This window comes from Phacochoerus africanus, chromosome 9, assembly GCF_016906955.1.
Source record: "Phacochoerus africanus isolate WHEZ1 chromosome 9, ROS_Pafr_v1, whole genome shotgun sequence".
In the NCBI taxonomy this organism is placed as follows: domain Eukaryota; kingdom Metazoa; phylum Chordata; class Mammalia; order Artiodactyla; family Suidae; genus Phacochoerus; species Phacochoerus africanus.
Genome location: NC_062552.1, coordinates 82,099,893 through 82,123,512, shown reverse-complemented (window position 1 = coordinate 82,123,512; position 23,620 = coordinate 82,099,893). Strand labels below are relative to the sequence as shown.

General features: G+C 35.9%; 2 protein-coding genes across 2 annotated transcripts; both read right to left on the bottom strand.

Moving 5' to 3' along the window:
* Window positions 1-3,941: 3,941 nt before the first annotated feature.
* Window positions 3,942-4,874, bottom strand: LOC125135804 (olfactory receptor 4K14). Its single transcript, XM_047796233.1, has one exon. It carries the CDS (start codon window positions 4,872-4,874, stop codon window positions 3,942-3,944), a length of 933 nt encoding a protein of 310 aa, XP_047652189.1.
* Window positions 4,875-16,920: 12,046 nt separating this feature from the next.
* LOC125136730 (olfactory receptor 4K13) lies at window positions 16,921-22,419 on the bottom strand. Its single transcript, XM_047797522.1, has 2 exons — window positions 21,520-22,419; window positions 16,921-16,953 (listed from the first exon to the last, which is right to left on the bottom strand). Exons 1-2 carry the CDS (start codon window positions 22,417-22,419, stop codon window positions 16,921-16,923), a joined length of 933 nt encoding a protein of 310 aa, XP_047653478.1.
* Between the last annotated feature and the right edge of the window lie 1,201 nt (window positions 22,420-23,620).

Sequence of the window (23,620 nt, the reverse complement as noted above, 5' to 3'; positions counted from 1 at the left end):
AATGTTTCTCAGTCTGGGTACTTGTTACACAGGTGTGTTCATTCTGTGAAATTTTGTTGAGCTTTGCAATTGCTATTTGTATGCTCCTCTGAATGTATGTAATTTTTCAATAAAAAATTTGCCCATGAATGGTAGAAATATTGAATAAAATGTTACTTATTTGATTAGTATTAAGACAAGCTTCTGGAAAGATCAAAATAAAAATGAGACCAAAAAAAAAAAAACAATTTTGGTAGCAATACTATCTCCTATTTAATCTCTCTCACAAGGTACTGGGCTGTTAAAGCTTTATATATGATCTCACTAAATTTTCTGGGAAATACATTTCTTCCCTTATATTAAAATGTTCCAAAAAGAGAAAGTTCTTTAATTTATTTTTATGGGACCACTATAATGCCAAATGGAAAAAGAAGGTAACATAAAGTTCTAATCTATCTCACTAATTATTAGCGCAAAAAAGATAACACGGTCTCAAGCAAATATTGTATTCGTGTTCCTTAACCAAAACAGATGCAAAGAAGATAACATGGTCTCAAGCAAATATTGTATTCATGTTCCTTAACCAAAGCAGAATTTATCCTGGCATTATTTATCCAAAGATGGTTAAATTTTACTGAATTTCTCGCTGCAATCCTGTATTAGTATATTAATGAAGAAAAATTACCTTATTTTCCTAATTCATACAAAATATCACTTGACAGAATGTAAAAAATATTATCATACTGCTAAAACATCTCCAGATTTGGCCACGGAACTACTCTCTACTACCTACAGTCGATGCTTTCAGTTTATAATCAAGCAAAATTGTGAATTCACCTTTGAGTTTTATTGTTCATCTTTCCAGTGTCCAATTTATTGGGATAGAACATGACAGAAGATGATATAAGAAAGGGAACATATATATACATTTGACTGGGTCACTTTACAGCAGAAACCAGCACAACAATGTGAATCAACTATATTGATTATCCATGCATACATATAAAACAAGAATTATATATATGTGTACATGTGTGGATATATATAACAAGAATATTATATATATAAAACAATAATTTTATTAATAGAGAGAAAATCAGATTCTAGATGTTGGAAACTGTGGATAACGTGTTTCTTAAACAGAACCTTGGAGCTGCAGATATGAGTCACTTCCTTGGGAAAATCCTCAAGTTCCTCCTGATGAAAGAGGGCAATGCCAGGAAAAGCTATGGATGGAGATACACTTTGCTCTACAGAAAATTCTCTAAACTTTTCTTCTTCAAAGTTCATCTGAGATCAAAGAGGAAGAGACCAAAATGAAAAAATAATTTCCCCATATGCAGGAATGGAATTTTACTTAAAATGGAAATCTTTGAATTAGGGGGGTCTCTTTTCAGAATTTAACATTTAGAAATGACTTACATTATAAGATTAGACAGAATAATTTGATTTAAATGCTACTTTAATACTTACATTTAAAAATTGATATTTCACAGAGAGAAGATCTCTTAATGTTTGCAGTTAAAGAAGGAATGTTTAAGATGATATCAACTCCACAGGAAGTACTTAATGATTTAGTCTTCTGACCAAAAACAATGTCATTTTTGTGGAACAAAATTTTAATTAGTATATCCTAGTGATAATTTTTTTTTCTGTCTTTTTAGGACTGTATCTATGGCATATGGAAGTTCCCAGGCTAGGGATCAAATTGGAGCTGTATCTGCCAGTCTCCACCTCAGCCACATCAATGCCAGATCTGAGATGAGTCTACACCACAGCTCAAGGAAACACTGGATTCTCAACCCACCAAGCAAGGCCAGGGATCGAACCTGTATCCCCATGGATACTACTAGTCAGTTCCGTTACCACTGAGCTGCAATGGTAACTCCCCCTAGTGATATATTTCTAAGAATACTTCCTAATCCAGCAGTAGAGACCACTTTCATAAGAAAATCCTTCCAACCATCCCTTAATAGCAGCTATGCCTATAGACTGAAAATGTCAGCAATTATTCAGTGGTTCTCAATCATGATTGTGAATTAGAATTACCTGAGGCAATATACAGTAAAAAAGGATATTTCTCCACGCCTATGTCCAAACAACTAAACCCAGGGATTTCTGCACCTAGACTGATAATGCAATGGTCCACATCCATCCTCATGGATCCAGATAAAGCAACCAGGAGAGTTTGAACAGAAATTGGGGATGGGACATACTGAGTAGTTCTAAAAAGGCAGAAACATCTTAATGGATCTGGCATCTATTTGGGCACTTACTATATGACTGGCAGTATGCTAAACTAAAAATGCACCGTGTGTGTGTGTGTGTGTGTGTGTGTGTGCATTAATAGAAGAGAATCCAGAATCCTAGAAAGAAAAAAAAAATAATTGAAGTATTTCCTAAACATCAAAAATGGGTTAGTTTCCCTCTCATGTGCTCTCAGAGCATATCATGTTTATTTCTATTATTGCTCTTGTTTTGAAGTATACTTTGTGATTATTTACATAATTGACTTTATTCCACTAAATTGGGAATAGCTCAGTGCTAGAGGTGCTTGACAAACATTCATTAACTGAATAAATAGATGTGTAAATAGTATCAGCCATATCTTTGATGGTAAAAATAGCTATGCCCAAAATCTGTAAAGGAAAACATCAGCATTACATCAATAAAACCCAATAAATTAATCTTAGGACAGATACTGATTTTCTTTTAAGATCTTTTAATGTTCACAAAAATGAGTGTAATCATAAAATTGGCCATATCCAAAGTCTATAAAGTCAAAACACAGTGTTATCACAATGGCAAGGGAGGTGACTGCAGAGAAAGTTATCCTAAGGCAGAAGTTGTTTTCCTTCTGTGTACTTTTAGTGTTTATGGACACATGTATGATTGTAGTCATAAGGGAAATCAGAAGATTCCAGGAGCATGCTTCTCCTAATTAAAGACAATGTCCAAAATTATTGGAAGTTTCATCTAGTTACTCCAGGTAATTTAGGCACTACCTAATTTTCTCTTTGGTTTGATATTTCAGAATCAACTTATGAGAAAATTTCTTGAATTCTCTGAATATTAATTTAGTTAATACCAAATTTAACACTTTCTTATGCTTTTCCTTTCGGCATCATCCAAAGGCATTCAAAACTCAGCATAAAATCTGAATCCTTAGAATTCCAGGAAATGCTTCCTACTGGATGACTCAACTTAGTCATCTTAGGGACATCTTAGGGACAGAATCAACTTAGTACAATGCAATGTTTATTTAAAATCAATCACTGGTGAAAATTTATTAATTTAATAATCCAATGCATACCAAATGATAACTCTATCATTGGTATGCTTAAGTTTATACTAGGAAATATGTAGCCATAAAATACTGATTTTCCCATGTTAAAATTAACTTCTGTAACTGAATACCACTGACAGTTTCATTTTTTTAAATAAAAAGTTTAAATATAATACACGTACACATGAAAAAAAATATGCTTTTAAAATAATAGGATATTCAAATCATGTTTTTCAATATTTTAAAACAAGGACAGAGATTCACAAGGCATTATTATTCTCATTCTAGCATCCTTATGACAATCTTTCATGTTGTGAATACTTACGAACAGCCCTTGCTATGCTGGAATATGATTAGGAAGTAAAAATTCCTTTTAATCAACTTTTTAGACAAAATAAATTAATAATGCAAATCTAGCTTAATAAAAAAAGAAAAACTGTAGAATTCACACAAAGTGTATGTGCGGGACTAGTAAATATATATTGTTTGAGTAATTATATATATGATAGCATATAAAATTATGTATATTTTGTTGGAATCAATAATTATTTCTCTAATATAACACAATACAAATTTTACTAATACAATGTCAGAATGAAATCTCTGAGTAGAATCATATTAAAGAATGGTATCTTCTGAATGAATAAGAACATGTAGCTCTCTGCAGAACTGAAATTCAGCGAAAAGTCACATGTCGGTTTCTCAGTCTCTTCATAGCTATTTTCATGTCCTTATTTCTCAGTGTGTAGATAAGGGGGTTCAAGAGTGGAGTAAAAATTGTGTAAAACACAGAGAGGAGCTTGTCCACAGAGAACCAACTAAAAGGCCACACATAAACGAAAATGCAGGGCCCAAAGAAGAGCGTGACTACCATGATATGTGCAGAGCAGGTTGAGAGTGCTTTGGATACCCCGCCGGCAGCCTGCTGTTGGACAGTGATGAGGATAACAGTGTAGGAGATCAGGAGGAGCAGAAAACAGCTCATCGAAAGCAACCCACTGTCTGAGATCATAAGTACACCCAAGACATAGGTGTCCACACAGGCCAGCTTGATCACAAGAGGAAGGTCACAGAAGAAGCTGTCCACCTCATTGGGGCCACAGTAAGGTAAATTTACAGTAAAGGCTACTTGACTGATGGAGTGCACAAATCCAATGGCCCATGAAACTGATACCAGCCTGATACAGGTCTGCAGGTTCATCATGGTCATGTAATGCAAAGGTTTGCATATGGCCACATATCTGTCATATGCCATGGTAACAAGAAGTACCATCTCAGCCCCACCAACAAAGTGCAAGAAAAAGATTTGGGCCATACATCCTCCAAAGGAGATGAGTTTTCGATCACTAAGGAAGTCCCTGATCATCTTGGGGGTGGCAAATGAGGCAAGCCATATGTCCAGGAAAGAGAGATTCCCCAGCAGGAAGTACATCGGGGAGGAGTACAAGTGGGGGTCAGAAATCACAGTGACCACGATGATGAGGTTACCCAGCACAAGAGCCACATAGATCCCAGAGAAGAAAATAAAGAAAAATTTTTGGAGATGTTGTGAATTGCAGAGTCCATGTAATACAAATTCTGACACCAAGGAATAATTTTGCAGGTCCATTATCTCAGGTTTCAGATTTTGTTCTAAATCTATATAAAAGAAAGAGATACAAGTGAAAGTTCCTGTTAATTACTGAGCACATGAAAGTGATCAACTAAGTGTGATCTGAATATAATTTTTAATTTGTACAAGACAGTATAATATATAGAAAATCAAAACCTAGTCTATACCAACATGTATATTTCCCTTTTTCAGACTTCAGTGTTTTCTCAGGGGCAGTTAAACATGCTGGAAGACTCCAGCATAGGTGAAATTTTTAGGAACATTTTTTTTTCTCCCTTAGCTAGATTTTTTTGCATGGAAAAACATAGAATTATTCAAGTATAGAGTGTGAACCAAAAATCTTTAGTATGACTGAAAATATAAAGATTTTCTCAGTGGTACTATGTTCTTTTCATCTGTCTTAATACCATTGCTCAATGGCAATTGTCTTTAAGAATCAAACCTAGGAATTGATACTAAAGCTTAAGTAAAAAAAAAAAGCCTTAGTCAATATGGATCTGCTGTATAGCACAGGGAAATCTGTTCAATGTTCTGTGAGAAACTATATGGAAATGGATATATGTATATGTATGGCTGAATCACTTTGCTGTACGGAAGAAATTAACATAACATTGTAAATCAACTATACTTCAAGAAAATTAAATTTAAAAAATAGTGCTGACATGTAAAACAAGACAATTGTATATATATTATCAGGTCCTCTCTTTCCATTTACTGACACAAACACAAAAACAAATTCTGGTAAAGTCATGTGATGGGTGGCCATATCTATGAACCTAAACACCAAACAACATGTTTTCTGAATCTGACAGAAGTAGATTTCATCCCATGATGGCTAATTAAAAGGAAATATATTCCTTTAAGCTAAAAAGTATGACCCAGGTATAAAACATTTTTGGAACACTGTATAAATATAGCATAGCTGCCAGATTATAAACTCAATTTGTATGTGTTGTTTAGTAAGTTGGGGAGAGTGACATTATTGTGCTATATGTGAATTATACAATGGCACTTATCATATTTTCTGGTAATGTCTTTGAGGAAAAATTGAGTTAAATAACAGCACAGATACATAAAATTTTAAAGTGATAATCTATGTCATCAGTCCCTAGTCGTGGCCATGGGACCCTATCCTAAACTGTGCTCTTCATCAACATCCCAGATAAGATAATATAATTATCAAGTCTATGGATAACAGAAATACGACAGAGTTCACATAAAATATTTCAAAAGGCTGGAAATTGGGCTATAATCAGCAAATTCCATATCTGAGGGGAGAGAGAAAAGAGTATAGACTGATGCCATGCTAGCAGGAATTTAGACTACTATTTTATTAATGCACTTCTTTATAATTTTTGTGCAAAAATGAAAAAAACCCTTATGGTATAATTTGTTATAATGCTTATGATTAACTGAATGATAAGGAAGATCTGGTTCAAGAAAATCATATCTTATGCTCCAGTTGATACTCAAGCTCAAGCTACTGCTTCCCACAGAGCAATAGAGTTAGGGTTTCTCCCATGTCAAGCCTGCTTGGAATCTTTTATTAGTGTACTCTATGAAGATATAATTTACCTACCATAAAATTTACTCATTCTATTTTATAATGATCTTTATTTTTTCCATTATAGCTGGTTTACAGTGTTCTGTCAATTCTCCACTGTACAGCAAGGTGACCCAGTCACACAAACTTACTCATTTTAAATGTAAAACTCAATTATTTTTAGTAAACTTATCTTTTTTTTTTCTGATTTGCTCATTCACACACTCACTCACTCAGACCATACCTGTATAAGACCAGCAGTTTCTCATCTTCACTTAAGTCAATATAGAAACCAATCAAAATGAAGGAAAATAAATCAAGTAACCAAAGGTTTATAAAATTCTACATATCTCACAATTTTTTATTATTACTTTTGTCATTTTTCCCCATTGGTTAGGTTTGGGATTAAAAAGCCAATGATCTAATTCTTTTGTAGATTTATTGTTTATAAACTATTTCTGAGAGCATATAGGATGAAATTTTTCAATGAAAGAGATATTTTTCAGGACCAGAGCATAAGGCCTATGAAATAATTTTGGGAGGAACGGTATTTCCAATCATATATGAGTGACTGGCAAATTAAATGTATTTCTGAGCTTCCAGAAGAAGTAGAGTGGGATGTATACATCCCATTATTAATTTATCATGAGAAATAAACTGATGCCTCACTCTCCTCACTAAAAGTAAGTTACTGTATAAACCTTTTTATAAAGACATTCAACAGAGTTCTTCATGAAAAATTTTAAAAGCTGCAGAACTTTTGTATTAGATTTTACTATGGACCCTTTATAAAATTGAAGAGTATAACATGAAATAATAATTTTGAGAGGTTTTGACAGAGAAATAAAGCAACACGTTCAACATCTGAACTATTCTAATGATGTAAATAGATACGAAAATAAAATTTTTAAATCTCTAGGAATTAATGGTTACTGTATCTGTTTTACTACATTCAAATAGAACCCATCTCTCTACAGACTTTTGTCAGGAGAACAGGGACTCAAAATTCCTTTTGTCTCATTTTATTAAAAGACTTAATTGCTATACTTTGGCATTAGAGTGGTAGTATAAACCTGAAATTAAATGCCTGTGTGGACAGAATGGCTATAAGTCACAATTCAGAAACTCTTCATAAGTTTAGTTAGATTACTCTGACATCCGCCCTAGCTTATATATTACAGACTATAATGGCTGTACTTTTATTACTATTTTTCTCTTTATGGCCATGAAATATTTCACATGTAAACCTAAAACATAACTGTATTTAGTTCAGTGTTTTATAAAGATTAAGAAAATAAAAAGGTGAAATAATCAAAAGGAAAACTCAGGAAAAAGACAACAAAATAAAAAAAAATTTTAATGTCCCATTAAATAAAGGATGTTCCAAAATTAGATATTGATGATAGGATACTAAAGTAAGTGGAATGAAATATAAGAGTTCTAATTTCAGAGAAATTTTTATGACTTACAAAGGCTTTTTAAAGATCATTAAATGAATGCTGAATTTGTAATCAAGAAAAACATGAGGATGATTTTGTATGCTGACTAATGCTACTTAAAAACAAATACAACAATGAAGAAATTTAATTTTAACTAAGTTAATATGATTCTCCAATGATTTAATATACAAAATAATAGATAATAAAAGATAATAATAGATAATAAAAGTCTCCATTTGAGCTGTTTTTAGACACACATTAACTGAATATGTAACAATGGATTTTTACTAACCTGGAGTTAAAACGCTCAGTGCTGACACTGTAGATCCCTTAATTTGAATTTCACATCTACTATACTTGAATGAAACTTTTAAAAACATGCATATTTTTTATGCAAGTGAGGATTTAATTACCTCTTTTTCCCGGCTTCTAAAAAATAATTCAGGTAAAGTGTCACTTTAAGAAGGTAGAAAACTTCGGATTTGAGTATCCGTTGGACTTCAGTTATAAGTATCTGTACCTTCTCTCCCATCAAATTAAGAATCCCTAAAAGATGCGTCATTGTTGGCAGATTACCATTATTACCATAGGCTGGGGAATAAACCATTTTCTGGTGGAAATTTTCAGTAATGACTCATGTTCATTTGCCCAGTTGACAATGGAATAAAATTTTAAAGATTTGTCAGATTATATACACACAACTGCAATTATTTTAATAATTCAAGCAGAATAATAATATATCATTTTCTGGTTTAAAGAGTATAAGATGCACCTTCCTCTTCAGTAATTGAATTATCAAGTTACATTCTAAAAACATGCTGAAAATCTTGTATGTTACTTTGATGCAACTTTGATCAAGCATAACACTTTGGAGAAGGCTCCTTCCTACTAGGAGCATCAGATTTATGTAACACAAAATATTTGCTTTCCCCAAATCAGATTCATACGGTCATGTATAATGGCCTGGTGTGTGGGTTACTTTGCAGATCATTTATAATTATTATCCCACTTACTTCCCCAAATCATTTTAAGTTAATTCAAGCTCTTGCTAATGGTTGTATGATGATTAAAAGTATCTTAGAATGTTGTAATGAATGACAATCACTTTTACAACTATCCACATGACATTGAATTCCATGTTAAATGTATACATTAAATCAAATTTATAACAGATTTTCCTGCCAAGGCAGCATCTGCATGTAGTAAAAAGACTCAAGTTCCAAACTGTCATTAGATTGTGGTTGGCTAAAGGCAATGATGAAAACTTTCTAAGTTTCTGATTCTCTACTTAAAACACAGAGACCATAATTGCTAAAGACTGTAGAAGTAGGCTACATACATCAATGTCATTTGCTTCTGAAATGCACCCATTATGTAGGTTCAGATATATAATGTGAAGCCAAGAATTACAGAGAGGTTTGTGACAACCGACAAAAGTGAATACTTGATTTGGAGGTAGGGAAGGAGTTACTAAACCTGATGATTAATTTTAAGTGTTTACCTGGAGGTGTTTTGGATGAGACTGACATTTAAATTGGTAAACTTTGAGAAAAGCAGATTGTAACTGGACAAAGGGTCTGTGAGGCTGACATCCAGCATGTGCTCTACCCACCCAGTGAACCATATATCCTGGCAGGCCTGGGGTCTGCCAAAATGGAATCGCTTTTTATTCTCACACACACACAGTTTCAGAGCTGCTGTTATAGGCCTGACAACTAAGGCCTAACATCCCTTTAATAGAGAGAATAAATATTTACAAATCAGTAAGTAATGATAACTTGAAGAGAATAATGAACAAAGAATATAAGAAAATTTTTCTTTAAATGATGAGAATAATAGGCTAATGGACATTAAAAAATCTTACTTTAATAAACATCAAACAGGAAAATTACTGTAAACCTTCATTCATATACCAAATTTAGAGTAAATATATCAAACTCTTGGTTAGCTATGATGAAAACAGATAATGCAATGATAAAACAGCAATACAAATCTAAATAATACATCAATTGAATGTTTATGTCAGCACTATGCTGATTTTTTCAAGTAATTTTCATAAAAGTCTAACGAAAAGTCTAAAACACCATCATTACTGCTTTACAAATGAGGAGACTGAGGCCTAATATGTTAAGACAAATGAATTTTCAGTAGCAGAGCTGGTATTCTAACTCAGGCATTTGGACTCCAGAGTTCATATTCTTAAACTGCAGAATGCTGCCTCTCTTCTTGTTAGTCAGAAAAAAAGTCAATACAACTTTCAGCTAGACACTTTGGAAATATAGAAAAGAACCCTTTGAAAAAAGGCTAACAGGAACATAGGGATGCCAGATGTGGGGTGGCATGTTGGGCCGCATACAGGATATTAAAAATCAGCCTCATTGAGGAGACGACTTTATCAAAAACAGAAAGGAAGAGAAGAGATTAGCATGTACATATATGCGGAAAGTAAAACATGGGAAGGACGGCTAGTCCAAATGCACCTAGGAGTGTTATCTGATATTTTCAAATAACACCTGTAACTAAAGAAGCAGGTAGCTGGAAATGAGTTCAGATGAACAATTATGGGTGACACACAGATCATATAAGGCCCTGTAAGTCTCCAGTAGCTCATTGCCTTCTCTTCTGACTGAAGTAGCAAGTAAGTGGCCAGTTTTGAGTAGAGGAGTGACAATAATATCATGCTTCAGATCAGATCTAACTGCTGTGTTGTAAAAGCAAGGATGGAAGCTAGGAGGCCAGGTAAGCAGCGGTTTTCCTAAATCAGCCCAGCTGTAATGATGGCTCACATAGGGAAGTCTTATGTGTCTTTTGAAATGAGAGCAAATAGAATTTCCTGAAGGTTATTATAGATTGTAACTATAATGGAGGAGTCAGGCATGATTCTAAATATTGTAATCTAAGAAACTAGAAGAATAAATTTACTGCTAAATAAGACCACAAAAGCTGTATTTATAGACAGTTTGGGAGGAAGATTAAGAGGGTAAAATTGTGAACATATTAATGTTGAAATGCTAACTTTGAATCAAAATGAGGAGGTTGAATAGTCTCTTGAATATGTAAGTCTGGAGTTCTGAAGTCTGAACTACATATGTAAATTTGGAGATTTTCACAGTGTAGCAGATTTTGTCAATACCTTGCTCTTCTCAGTAGTTACCATTTATTTACAAGTTATCATGAGTCCAAAGGGCAGGCACTTGCCACTCTTCATCAATAGCTCTCTTTGGATAAATTTGCTCTACCTACACATCAAGGAAGGGAGGGTCAGGGAATTGATGCCCCTGAAAGCAATCTGTAACTAGTGCCAATAAATACCCCGGTTCCATCTCTCCAAAGACTAAGTAATTTCTAGACACATGTTCTGAACTATCTTCCAGAACTCCATGGTAGGATTAAGCTTCAGTTGCCTACAATGGCTGATTGCCAGATGACGTACTCTCACTGGCTTCTATTTCTCCTTTGCCTCACTTCCTCACTCTAGGAGGAAATAACCCCCTTTAAAATTTTTTTTTTTTTTGCTAGACTCACCTCCCCCTAGTAAAACTATGTGTACTCATACATATAGGATCATGTGTCTCTGAGATACAAATCCTGACTGAGAGATTTCCGGATAAATGCAAAACAGGACAATTACTACTAGAAGTAGTTCCCCCCTTTTATTTAACTTAAAGTATAGTTGATTTACAGTGTTTCTTTAATTTCTGTTATGCAGCAAAGTGACCCAATCACACACAGTTTCCTCCTAAAGAGCAACTTCTCAGAAGGGAATTTTGAAACTGAATCACTCACAGTCCCAAAGGCAACAGGCTCCATCCGTGGTGGTGAGGATAACCTCTGGAATACTGTAGTATCAAAATAACCAAGACTCTCTCCTCTGATTATTTAAGGTGGGCTAGAGGTAGAAGATTATTAACTAGGGAGTGGCTGATTATTTTGAACTAGTATCAAAGTGATGACAGAGGAAATTAATAGGCTCAGATTAGCCATTTATCATTTCAGTGAAAAATAGTTGGCACCGTGACAGAATATAAAGAGATCCCCACAGTGTACGGTCATGGGGAAGGCTGGGCTTAAAATTAGGACAAATATCAATTGTGAAAATAGCATAGTTATAAATAAGGCCTAATTTACAGCTGTGGCAATAATTTGATAATGAAGTCATGACTCTGGGAGAGAAAACATTAGAACCTAGTATCTAATATGAGAATATCTGGAAGCATACATTTGAAAACCTTTAATTCCGGGGAGTTCCCGTCGTGGCGCAGTGGTTAACGAATCCGACTAGGAACCATGAGGTTGCGGGTTCGGTCCCTGCCCTTGCTCAGTGGGTTAGCAATCCGGCGTTGCCGTGAGCTGTGGTGTAGGTTGCAGATGCGGCTCTGGCGTAGGCCGGTAGCTACAGCTCCGATTCAACCCCTAGCCTGGGAACCTCCATATGCCGTGGGAGCGGCCCAAGAAATAACAACAACAACAAAAAGAAAGACAAAAGACAAAAAAAAAAAAGAAAACCTTTAATTCCCATGATCCTTTGAACATCTGGGCCAGTAAAAGAGCCTTCCTCCTTTTTTCTGGAAGACAGCAACCTCACTTTGTCTGGAGAAAATGCAAAAGCCCAAATGGCTGTGTATGTCTGGCAAGACAATACATGTTTACCTCATGATTTTCCCTGCTTCACCTCACTACTTGTAGACAAATTACTAAGATTTAGTCACATAATATTAAGACAAGAGGAGTGCTGAGCCTGCTCTGAAATGAAAGGAAAAAAAATTCACCAAAGGAGCTTTATGAGCTGGTTAATATGCAGTGGTAGAAATCAAGAGAGCACACTTATGAATGGATATTGAGGGTTTGGACATTGTGTGGGGGTGAAATGCAGTCTAAACAAGAGAGAATCAATATGGATGCACTTTCCTATGATTTAGGATTTTATACTTGGAAATCTGGGGAAAATGATGGTCCAGAATAAATGAGGTAATATTCTAGAACTGCCTTGATCTATTATTAATGAAGAGGCCAAAGACTAAGAGAATTTGGCACAATCAAATGGGTTTAGTTTATAATACCAGTGAGCCCATCAGCTGACAATGTTCCAGGAGAGGGCCCAGATACTGTGTATTTCACTAAAGATTTAAATAATGGACTTAATCCCTTCGTATATTTTATTTCTAGTTGTGCCTTTTCTTTTCCTTATTACTTGGTTAATTTTATTACATTTACAGTTGTAGAATGATCATCACAACCCAATTTTACAGCATTTCCATCCCAAACCCCCAGCACATCCCTAATCCTAACCTGTCTCATTTGCAAACTGTAAGTTTTTCAAAGTCTGTGGGTCAATATCTGTTCTGCAAAGTTCATTGTGTTCTTTTTTTTAGATTCCACATGTCAGTGATAGCGTTGATGTTGGTGTCTCAGTGTCTGAATGCTTCACTTACCATGATAATTTCTAGGTCCATCCATGTTGCTAAAAATGCTGGTATTTCATTCCTTTTAATGGCTGAGTAATATTCCATTATGCATATGTACCACATCTTCTTGATCCACTCCTCTGTCAATGGACATTTAGGTTGTTACCATGTTTTAGCTATTGTATGCAGTGCTGCAATGAACACTGGAATCCATGTATCTTTTCAAGTCAGTTTTCTTTGGATAGATGCCCAGGTGTGGGATTGCTGGATCAAATGGTAGTTCTATTTTTAATTTTCTGAGGAATCTCCATACTGTTTTCCACAGTAGTTGCACAAATACACATTCCAACAGTGGAATAGGGTTTCTTTTTCTCCACACACTCTCAAGCATTTATTGTTTGTTGACATTTTGATGATGGCCATTCCGGCAGGTGTAAGTGTGGTACCTCATAGGTGATTTTGATTTCTCTAATAATTAGTGATGTTGAACATCTTTTCATGTGTTTTTTGGCCATCCATATGTCTTCTTTGGAGAATTATCTGTTTAGGTCTTCTGCCCATTTTTTGATTGGGTTGTTTGTTGTTTTGGTATTGAGTGGTAGGAGGTGTTTATAAATTTTGGAGATTAATCCCTTGTCAGTCGATTCATTTGCAAAGATTTCCTCCCATTCTGTGAGTTGTCTTTTCATTTTGTTTAGGGTTTCCTTTACTGTACAGAAACTTTTAAGTCCCATTTATTTATTTTTGTTTTTACTGTCATTACTCTAAGAGGTGGATCTGAGAAGATATCGCTGTCATTTATGTCAGAGAGTGTTTGGCCTATGTTTTCCTCTAAGGGTTTTATAGTATCTGGCCTTATACTTAGTCTTTAATCTATTTTGAGTTTATTTTTGTGTATGGTGTTAGGAAGTGTTCTAATTTCATTCTTTTCCATGTGGCTGTCCAGTTTTCCCAGCACCTTAATGAAGGGGCTGTCATTTTTCCATTGTATAGTCTTGCCTCCTTTGTCATAGATTAGTTGACTATAGGTGCGTGGATTTAATTCTGGGATTTCTATCCTGTTCCCCTGATCAATGTTTCTCTCTTTGTGCCAGTACCATATGGTTTTGATGACTGTAGCTTTGTAGTATAGTGTGAAGTCAGGGAGCCTGATTCCTCCAGCTCCGTTTTTCTTTCTCAGGATGGCTTTGGCTATTCTGGGTCTTTTGTGCTTCCAAACAAACTTTAAAATATTTTGTTTGAGTTCTGTGAAAAATGTCCATGGTAATTTGATAGGGATTGCACTAAATCTGTAGATTGCCTTTGGTAGTATAGTCATTTTGATAATATCGATTCTTTCAATCCAAGAGCATGGTATGTCTTTCCATCTGTTGGTGTCATCTTTGATTGCTTTCATCAGCATCTTATAGTTTTCAGAGTACAGGTCTTTTGTCTCTTTAGGTAGGTTTAAAACTATCACTGTTTGCAGACGACATGATGCTATACCTAGAAAATCCTAAAGACTCTACCAGAAAACTGTTAGAGCTCATCAATGAATTTGGCAAAGTCACAGGGTACAAAATTAATACACAGAACTTGACTGCATTTCTATATACTAACAACAAATGATCAGAGAAATTAGGCAAACAATCCCATTTACCATTGCATCAAATGAATAAAATACTTAGAAATAAATATACTTAAAGAGAAAAAAGACCTTTACTATTTTCTTTTCCCCTTGAAGAAGACCCTTTACCATTTCTGGTAAGGCCTATTTAGTGGTAATGAACTGCTTTGGTTTTGCCTTGTCTGGGAAAATCCTGATCTCTTCAATTCTGAATGAATATTTTGAGGATAGAGTATTTTAGGTTGTGATATTTTTTCCTTCAGCACATTGAATATACCCCTTCTGGCCCATAAATTCCTGATGAAAAGTTAGCTGATGGTCTTATGGGGTTAGTCTATTGTGATTTAGTTGTTTTTTCCTCCTGTGTTTAAGATTATTTTGTCAATTGTCCTCATGAAACATTTCTAAGACTACCCTTTGATGACTTTTACTGCTTCTTCTGTCATGAAACTTTTTTCTCAAAACTCTTTAGAGTTGATCTCCATGACTTAAAAAAAAAGCTACCCTAGCCTATAAAATAAATTCTTTGGCCAAATCTGTATGTGCTCTAAGTTATTGAAGAACACTAACACTTTTCATACAGCAGCTACTTCCTTAATGCTCACTTGTCTTTTCTACCTCTGCTGCTTTCTTTAGGATTCCCAGGCTTCCATGCACACTCTGGTTATCTGACTACTGCAGGCCATAGCTGCTTATATCAGAAATATGATCTCATATTTCTAAAGATTAAAAGAAAATAAAACCTCTAACAGTGTCTGTTAAATTATAGTATTAGCAAACATGTTTCGGTAGAAATGTCTAAACAACAGTTTCAAAATCAGGGATCGTATTTAGTCAAACCTACTCTATTACCTAATAATGACTAGTGCAACCTAGATATTTATTAAACATTTTTTGAAAATGGCACTTATTTCAGTGCATAGTGCAAAAATGGTTGTAAATAAGGGAAAGTTCTTGATGTGCATAGAGTTCTTGATATACATAGATATGTACAGGTAAAAAGAGATCAATATATATATAACATGGACATATAAATTGGGATTTCTATAGGTAATCTGAAACTATTCTGGTTACCCTCCTTCAAACCCATTGCCACTATTGTCTTCTTAAATATATTAACTGACCATTTCACTGCCACACTAAACTGGAAAAGGTTAGGACATAATTGATTCCCCTTAAATCTTTAAATTTCATCATGTGATTATGTTATTAATTAAAACAAATCTTTCCTGAGAACCTATTATATGTCAGAGACTGTGCAATAACCTAGTGGGAATAAAAAAAAATGACACATCATCCCAAGTCTCAAGGGGTAATTTGACAGTGGTATGTGACAAAAAAATGCAATAAAAAGTTAAGCTTTTAATGATAATGCCATGAAGCATGGAGAGTGGGTACAAATAAAAGAGGGTGTTAATTCTAACCTAGGAGGTCAGGTTTAGGTAAAATATCATTGAAGACATAGAATCAACTGCTCAACTTCTGAAAAACTACTATACATTGAGTGTTTAACATTAGCTACAGGCTATGCCAGTGTGAGATTGATGGAGTCACTGAAGTCAGTGAAAGATTTTAATGAAGAGGAATTTTCTCCAGTGTGACTGATAACAAATTCACTCAAATATTAGTATTTAATTAATGTTCTCTCATCAACACTACATGGTTTCAATATTTCTTTTATGGGTCTTGCTAAGAACAAACATAACATTCACATCAACTTGTTACACACTAAGAAAACTTATTTTGTTTATTAATGTATTGAGCAAACATTTAATTCCTACTCTATGGCAGATTTTTCTAGATATTACGATTAATCAGCATTTTAGTTGGGGTAATTTCAAAAAGTTTAGTGTTTTAGCTTGACGTTATTTCTATAAAGACATTTTTGCTCTACTACTTTGTATATCTGCACTAGGTTTTCCCTGAGGACAGATATTCAGATGAGTAATTTTTTAATAATGAAAAGGGACCCCAAACCCCACAATGAAATTAGAAATGAGCTTCCTTAGTGCATGCCAAGCTCTCATTTCAGTGGAGAGTTCCTTTTTCCTCAGATGGCAGAGCCAGAATGCTGCACCCAGATGTTGTCTCCGCCTTCAGCATGCACTTCCTATTGATTCCTTCTTAAAGCCACCCACAACAGAGAATCCTAGCTTGGTGATTAAAGATCAGCTCTACTCCTGATTTGCTGGTTATTTTTTGGATGTTGCTTAACCTCTCTGTGTCTCACCTTAGGTGTACCAGATGCTGGTCTAGGGGCTGGTGACATAGACAGGGTCCTCATCCAGACCATGATCAATGGTGTGACTGCTTGGGGGAACTTTCAGGCAGAGTTGAGAGCACAGTGGAGCTGAGTGAAGAGATGGCCAGCAGAGACTGAGTTCTCAGAAGAGGTGACAGTTCAGAGAGCCACTGCTGAATGACCTCCCAAGGGAAAGTAGAGGCAGGTAGTGGAGCAGGCTTCCTGCCTCTCAGACCCTCCTCTGCCCTAGCTCTCCTCCACATTGGCCTCTCTCATTTACACTGAACCATAAGCCTTCCTAGGAAGGGCTGATATAGAAGGGGACTCCCCACACCAGTCCCCAAGAGGACATCTTAAAATCTTCCCAGGGGCTAGCTGGTGGCTGAACTGGGACTGGCACCTGGTCAGGCTTGGTGTTGCACAGGGGAAAGGGGGTGCCTTAAGGCTTAGTGATAGGTCCATCCACATGGACCTTAAGGCACATCAGTCGCTTTCTGAGAACCAGTGAGGGAGGAAGAGGAACTGCTTGGTAGTAGTGTGTGCATAAACTTAATTTCATAAACAATGCCAAAATTCTCTCCAAAGTGGTTTTCCCTCCCACTAACACTACTCGATACTCCATCAATTCACATCATTCAATATTAGATCTTATTCTTAATTTGAAGGTGCAAATTTTTATTTAGCTTATTTTTTTTCCCTTGTACAAGAAGTCAGTTTTGTTGGTCATATTAATTTCCCAGGGCTACCATAACAAATTACCACAAGCATCATGGCGTCAAAAACAGAAATATATTGTCCCATATCCTGGAGGCAGGAGGCAGTGGTCTGAAGTCAAGGTGTCAGCAGGGCCGTGTTCCCTCCAAAGGTTCCAAGGAAGGATCCTGCCTTGCCTTCTCCAGCTTCTGGCAGCCTTAGATGTACCTGGGCTTGTGGCTACCTAACTCTGATTTTTCCTTACCTGTATCTTCACATGGCTTTTGTCTGAGTATCTGTGTGTCCTTTTCTGTTTCCTTCGGGTACTCTCATTGATTTGGGGGACCACTCTAATCTAGTATGATCTCATTTAGATCCTTATCTTAATTACATCTTCAAGTACTGTATTTCCAAGTAAGGTCACATTCTGAAATTCCAGATGGACATGAATTTGTCAGGATGCTATTCTACCCACTACACCTCTATTAAATTTCTATGGCTAAAATTATAAATTCTTTGCTGTTTTGTGTTTAGCTTTTTATAATAACACTATTTGTAAATTTCATCTTATTTATCATATGTAGTTGTTTCCAAAACTCTAATACTTGTGAGCAGGTGAGTCTTAAAAGAGTTGTAGTGTTCTATATCACTTTTCCCCACATTCAGCATCTATTTATTACTTCCCAACAGCATCTGTAAATATTGGACATAAAAGTATTCTGCTTAATTCTGATTTCCAAGGTGGCTTAGCTTGCTCCACAAAGGTCCCAGGAGAGGTCTCCTGGTTCCTCAGTCTCCACACCTCTGCTACAGTAAACATGGGCCTTATCAGGCTTTGAGCTGAGTGGATGGCTTTTTTTTTTTTTTGGCTTTTTGTCTTTTTGTCCTTTTTAGGCCGCACTCGTGGCATATGGAGGTTCCCAGGCTAGAGTTCTAATCAGAGTCGTAGCCGCTGGCCTACGCCATAGCCACAGCAACGCTCGATCCTTAACCCACTGAACGAGGTCAAGGATCGAACCACAACCTCATGGTTCCTAGTCAGATTCTTTTCCACTGCGCCATGATAGGAACTCCACTGATCTCTATCTTGAGCCTTCTATAACTGCATCCCTCCTTGAGAAACTTATTGGAGAAAGTATTCAATTCTTTCATTGGAGGAACATATCACTTTTTTTGTTGTGAATGTATAAAAGCAATAAATTACATTTTGTGTCCATGGACTCAGATTCCCTCTGTTACGTTTTAAACTCTTTCTGGATTTTGGGAAGCGTGGTTTCCAAAATTTGAGTAACACTGTTAGAAGCAACATAAGAATGATAAAGAAGTGCATAGCTTCAAAAAACAGATTGAGTTTGTATCTCACTTTTCTTTTTTACTTGCTTGATGTGGAAACTTAGGTAAATTATAAAGCCCCTTCGCCTCAGTTCACTTACACATTAAGAATGGGGATAAAAACAGCAACTAGCTAACAACACTGAGATACTCAAAGACTTTACTAGACAATCTAGTTATCTACTTAATTTCATACAATTCTATTAATTTTCCAAAATCGTTATTTTGAATACAGACAGAAGAATTGCTTTCCAATACTCTTGAGTAGACTCAAACAATTCCTATTCTTTTTGAGACATAGCAACCTATCTGACCAGTTATGAACAAAATATAATCATTTGGGAGAACAATTCTGAACAAAGGGTTATGATCTTGCAAATTAAGATAATGACATGTATTGCATGTATTTAATTCCTCCTGAAATTTGGAAGGCTCATCCATGCTTTCAGGGGCCTTAAAGACTTAGCTTTTTAAATCTATGGTAGGAAATAAATCTAAAAATCATAAACAATGATTTTGACATTAGATAATTTCTTGTTACCTGCCTGCCTTGCTTTTTTCAGAATAGTTTAATTCCTAGTGGTGACTTACAGTTTGTGATGTCCACTGGAATTCTGGACTCAGCTGATAGGTACTAGAGTAAGGAAAGCTCTTAAAATAATGTTAAAATTTGTCTGTGAAGATGGATATTTTAGCAATAAGCTTGACTGCCTCTTTAGAAGGCATGGGGTTTAGGACAACATCTAGATTGCCTTTTGAGGAAATCAGAAAGCCCATTATTGTAACTTCTCCATACCCTTGTGGTATATGGAGGTTCCCAGGCTAGGGGTTGAATTGGAGCTGTAGCTGCTGGCCTACATCACAACCACAGCAAGGTCAGATCCGAGCCAAGTCTGCAACCTACACCACAGGTCAGCTCATGGCAATGCCAGATCCCTAACCCACTAAGTGAGGCCATGGATTGAACCTGTGTTCTCATGGATACTAGTCAGATTCGTTAACTCCTAAGCCATGATGGGAAGTCCCATAAATTCTCCTTTCTAATTCTTGGTTTCTTATTTAAACTAGGAAAGAAACACAGGAGACTGCAGTCACTAGATGGCATGCAAGCTCCTTGTAAACTTGTTTCAGTTTTTGCTAGGAGTTATAACTTTCAATTTATGTATGTATGTATGTATATATTTATAGTTGATTTAAAATGTTCTGTCAATTTCTTATGTACAGCAATGTGATCTAGTTATACACATATTCTTTTTCTCACATTATGCTCCATCATGTTCATCAAGAGTGAATGGATATAGTAATCTGTTCTATGCAACAGATTCTCATTGCTTATTCTCTCGAATGGATACAGTAGTTTGCATCTACTAACCCCAAACTCCCAGTGCATCCCATTCCCTCCCCCACCCTTGGCAACCACAAATCTGTTCTCTATGTCCATGAGTTTGTTTCTTTTCTGTAGATAGAATCATTTGTGCATATATTAGATCCCAGATAGAAGAGATATCATATGGTATTTGTCTTTCTCTTTCCGACTTCACTTAGTACGAGAATCTCTAGTTGCATCCATTTTGCTGCAAATGGCATTATTTTGTTCTTTTTATGGCTGAGTTGTATTCCTTTGAGTTTATGTACCACTTCTTTTTAATCCATTCATCTGCTGATGGACATCTAGGTTGTTTCTATGTCTTGGCTATTGTGAATAGTGCTGCAATGGGGTGAATGTATTTTTTTCAATGAAATTTTTGATCCGGATGTATGCCTGGGAGTGGGACTGATGGATCATATGGTAGTTCTACATTTAGTTTTCTAAGGTGCCTCCATACTGTTTTCCATAGTGGTTGTACCAATTTACATTTCCACCAACAGTGAAGGAAGGTTCCCTTTTCTCCACACCTTCTCCAGCATATGTTACTAGTAGACTTATTAATGATAGCCATTCTGATGGGTGGGAGGTGGTATCTCACAGTGGTTTTGGTTTGCATTTCTCTAGCAATTAGTGATGTTGAACATTTTTTCACATGCCCATTGGCCATCCATATGTCTTTGGAAATATCTATTCAAGTCCTCTGTCCATTTTTCAATCGGGTTTTTGTTCTTTTTTTGCTATTGAGTTATATGAGTTATTTGCATATTTTGGAGATTAAGCCCTTGTAGGTTGCATCATTGCAACTATTTTCTTACATTTTTAGGTTGTCTTTTTTGGTTTTTTTTTTTTGGATGGTTTCCTTTGTTGTGCAAAAGCTTGTAAGTTTGATTAGGTTCCACTGGCTTCCTTACTCTATTTTATTTTTTTATATAATGATTTTTTCCATTATAGCTGGTTTACAGTGTTCTGTCAATTTGGTGACCCAGTTACACATACATATATACATTCCTTATCTTCTTAATAGCAGCTTTTACCTCTTGATTCCTTAGTGTATAAATAATAGGATTTAAGAGAGGTGTGAAAATTGTATAAAATACAGAAAGAATTTTATCTACAGAGTATCTGCTGAAGGGCCATATGTAGATAAAGACACAAGGGGCAAAGAAGAGAATCACAACTGTGATGTGAGCTGAGAGAGTGGAGAAGGCCTTAGAGGAGCCACTAGCAGTGCGGTGCCTAACGGAGTAAATGATTACTGTGTAGGAGACAAGCAAGAGGAGGAAGCAGACTAGGGACAGGAGGCCACTGTCTGCAATGACCACTAGCTGTAGCATGTAGGTGTCTTTGCACGCAAGCTTGATGACCAGGGGAAGGTCACAGAAAAAGCTGTCCACAACATTGGGGCCACAGAAGGGCAAATTCAACATGAAAGCCATTTGACTAGATGAGTGCACAAATCCAACTGCATAGGAAGATAACAATAGGCCAGTGAGCACTCGTGGGCTCATGATAGTCATGTAATGGAGAGGTTTGCATATGGCAACATATCTGTCTATTGCCATGGCTACAAGCAACATCATCTCACTCCCACCTAGGAGGTGCATGAAGAACATCTGAGAATAACATCCCCACCAGGAGATGGTCTTCTGTTCTCGGAGGAAATCTGCAATCATCTTAGGGGTAGCAAAAGAAGCCAAGATCATATCAATAAAGGAGAGATTGATAAGCAGAAAATACATTGGTGTGTGAAGGCATGAATCAAAAGTTACAGTAACCAAGATGAGGAGGTTTCCTAACACAATCCCTACATAGACCACAGAGAATCCCAGAAAGAAGAAAATCTGAAGATTCTGAGATTTGGAAAGTCCCAACAAAATGAATTCAGATACCTCTGAATGGTTTGTCTTTACCATGTTGTCAACTTACCATGATGTTAACTTAATTCCATAATAATCAAAATGAGTGAGAATAAGGAGGAAGAAAACTGTTTTTACAGAAAGGCTTGTTTGTGTTCATGTCCACTTTTGCTATTCAGATAGGATATTGGACTTACAAGCACCCTCTACTTTTGGGAAATTTTGTTGGTCAATGATTTCCTGAATGGCCCAGAGAATTATACAAAATAGTAGAATTCAGAAAATACATTCTGAAAGACAAAAATAAAAATAGTACATGAAACCACAATTGTATAAGTTATGAACTTGGAATCGGAAGACTTCAATACAACACCTAGCTGAACTACTCACTGGGCATCACAGGATGAGTAACTTTCCTCTTTCTTTCTTTTTGTTTTTTTAGGACCACAGCTGTGGAATATGGAAGTTCCCAGATTAGGAGTCAAACTGGAGCTGTAGTCACCCACCTACACCACAGCCATGCTGGATCCGAACCACATCTGCAACCTACACCACAGCTCAGGGCAATGCCGGATCCTTAACCCACTGAGCAAGGCCAGAGATCTAACCTGCAATCTCATGGATACTAGTCGGGTTCATTACCACAAAGCCACAAATGGCAACTCCTTAAGTAACTTTCCTTTTGATGGTTAAATTTCCTCCTCATTAAAATTTAAAAAAAAATTGGATTACATGATATTGGATGCCTCTTTGTGTGATAAAGACCTCCATGAATAAAATAATCACAGTGGGTTTTATATTCACAGAATAAAACTGAGTTTTTTAACCTGGAAATTATAAATGTAGAAAATACATCCTGGATTCTCAAGGATCATATTTTGAAATAGACTCTTAAAAAAATATGAATTAAAACATAAATCAAGTCTCAAATGTAAGCTTTTAGGTTCTGAGAAATGTACCTTTAGCCATAAAAAGAACAAAATAATGCCATTTGCAGCAACATGGATGAAACTAGAGATTCTCATACTGAGTGAATAAGTCAGAAAGAGAAAGACAAATACCATATGATATCTCTTCTATCTGGAATTTAACATATGGCACAAACAAAATTTTCTACAGAAAAGAAAATCATGGACTTGGAGTAAAGACTTGTGGTTGCCAAGGGGGAGGGGGAGGGAGTGGGATGGCTTGGGAGCTTGGGGTTAATAGATGCAGACTATTTCCTTTGGATTGGATGAGCAATGAGATCCTGCTGTGT

What these genes read in the sequence shown, in the direction of transcription:
- LOC125136730 (XM_047797522.1), bottom strand. Translation starts at nt 22,419, where the DNA reads ATGGTAAAGACAAACCATTCAGAGGTATCTGAATTCATTTTGTTGGGA. An exon ending in TAAAAGCTGCTATTAAGAAG is followed by an intron (nt 16,954 to 21,519) that starts ATAAGGAATGTA and finishes GGCGGAGACAAC; the next exon opens with ATCTGGGTGCAGCATTCTGG.
- LOC125135804 (XM_047796233.1), bottom strand. Translation starts at nt 4,874, where the DNA reads ATGGACCTGCAAAATTATTCCTTGGTGTCAGAATTTGTATTACATGGA.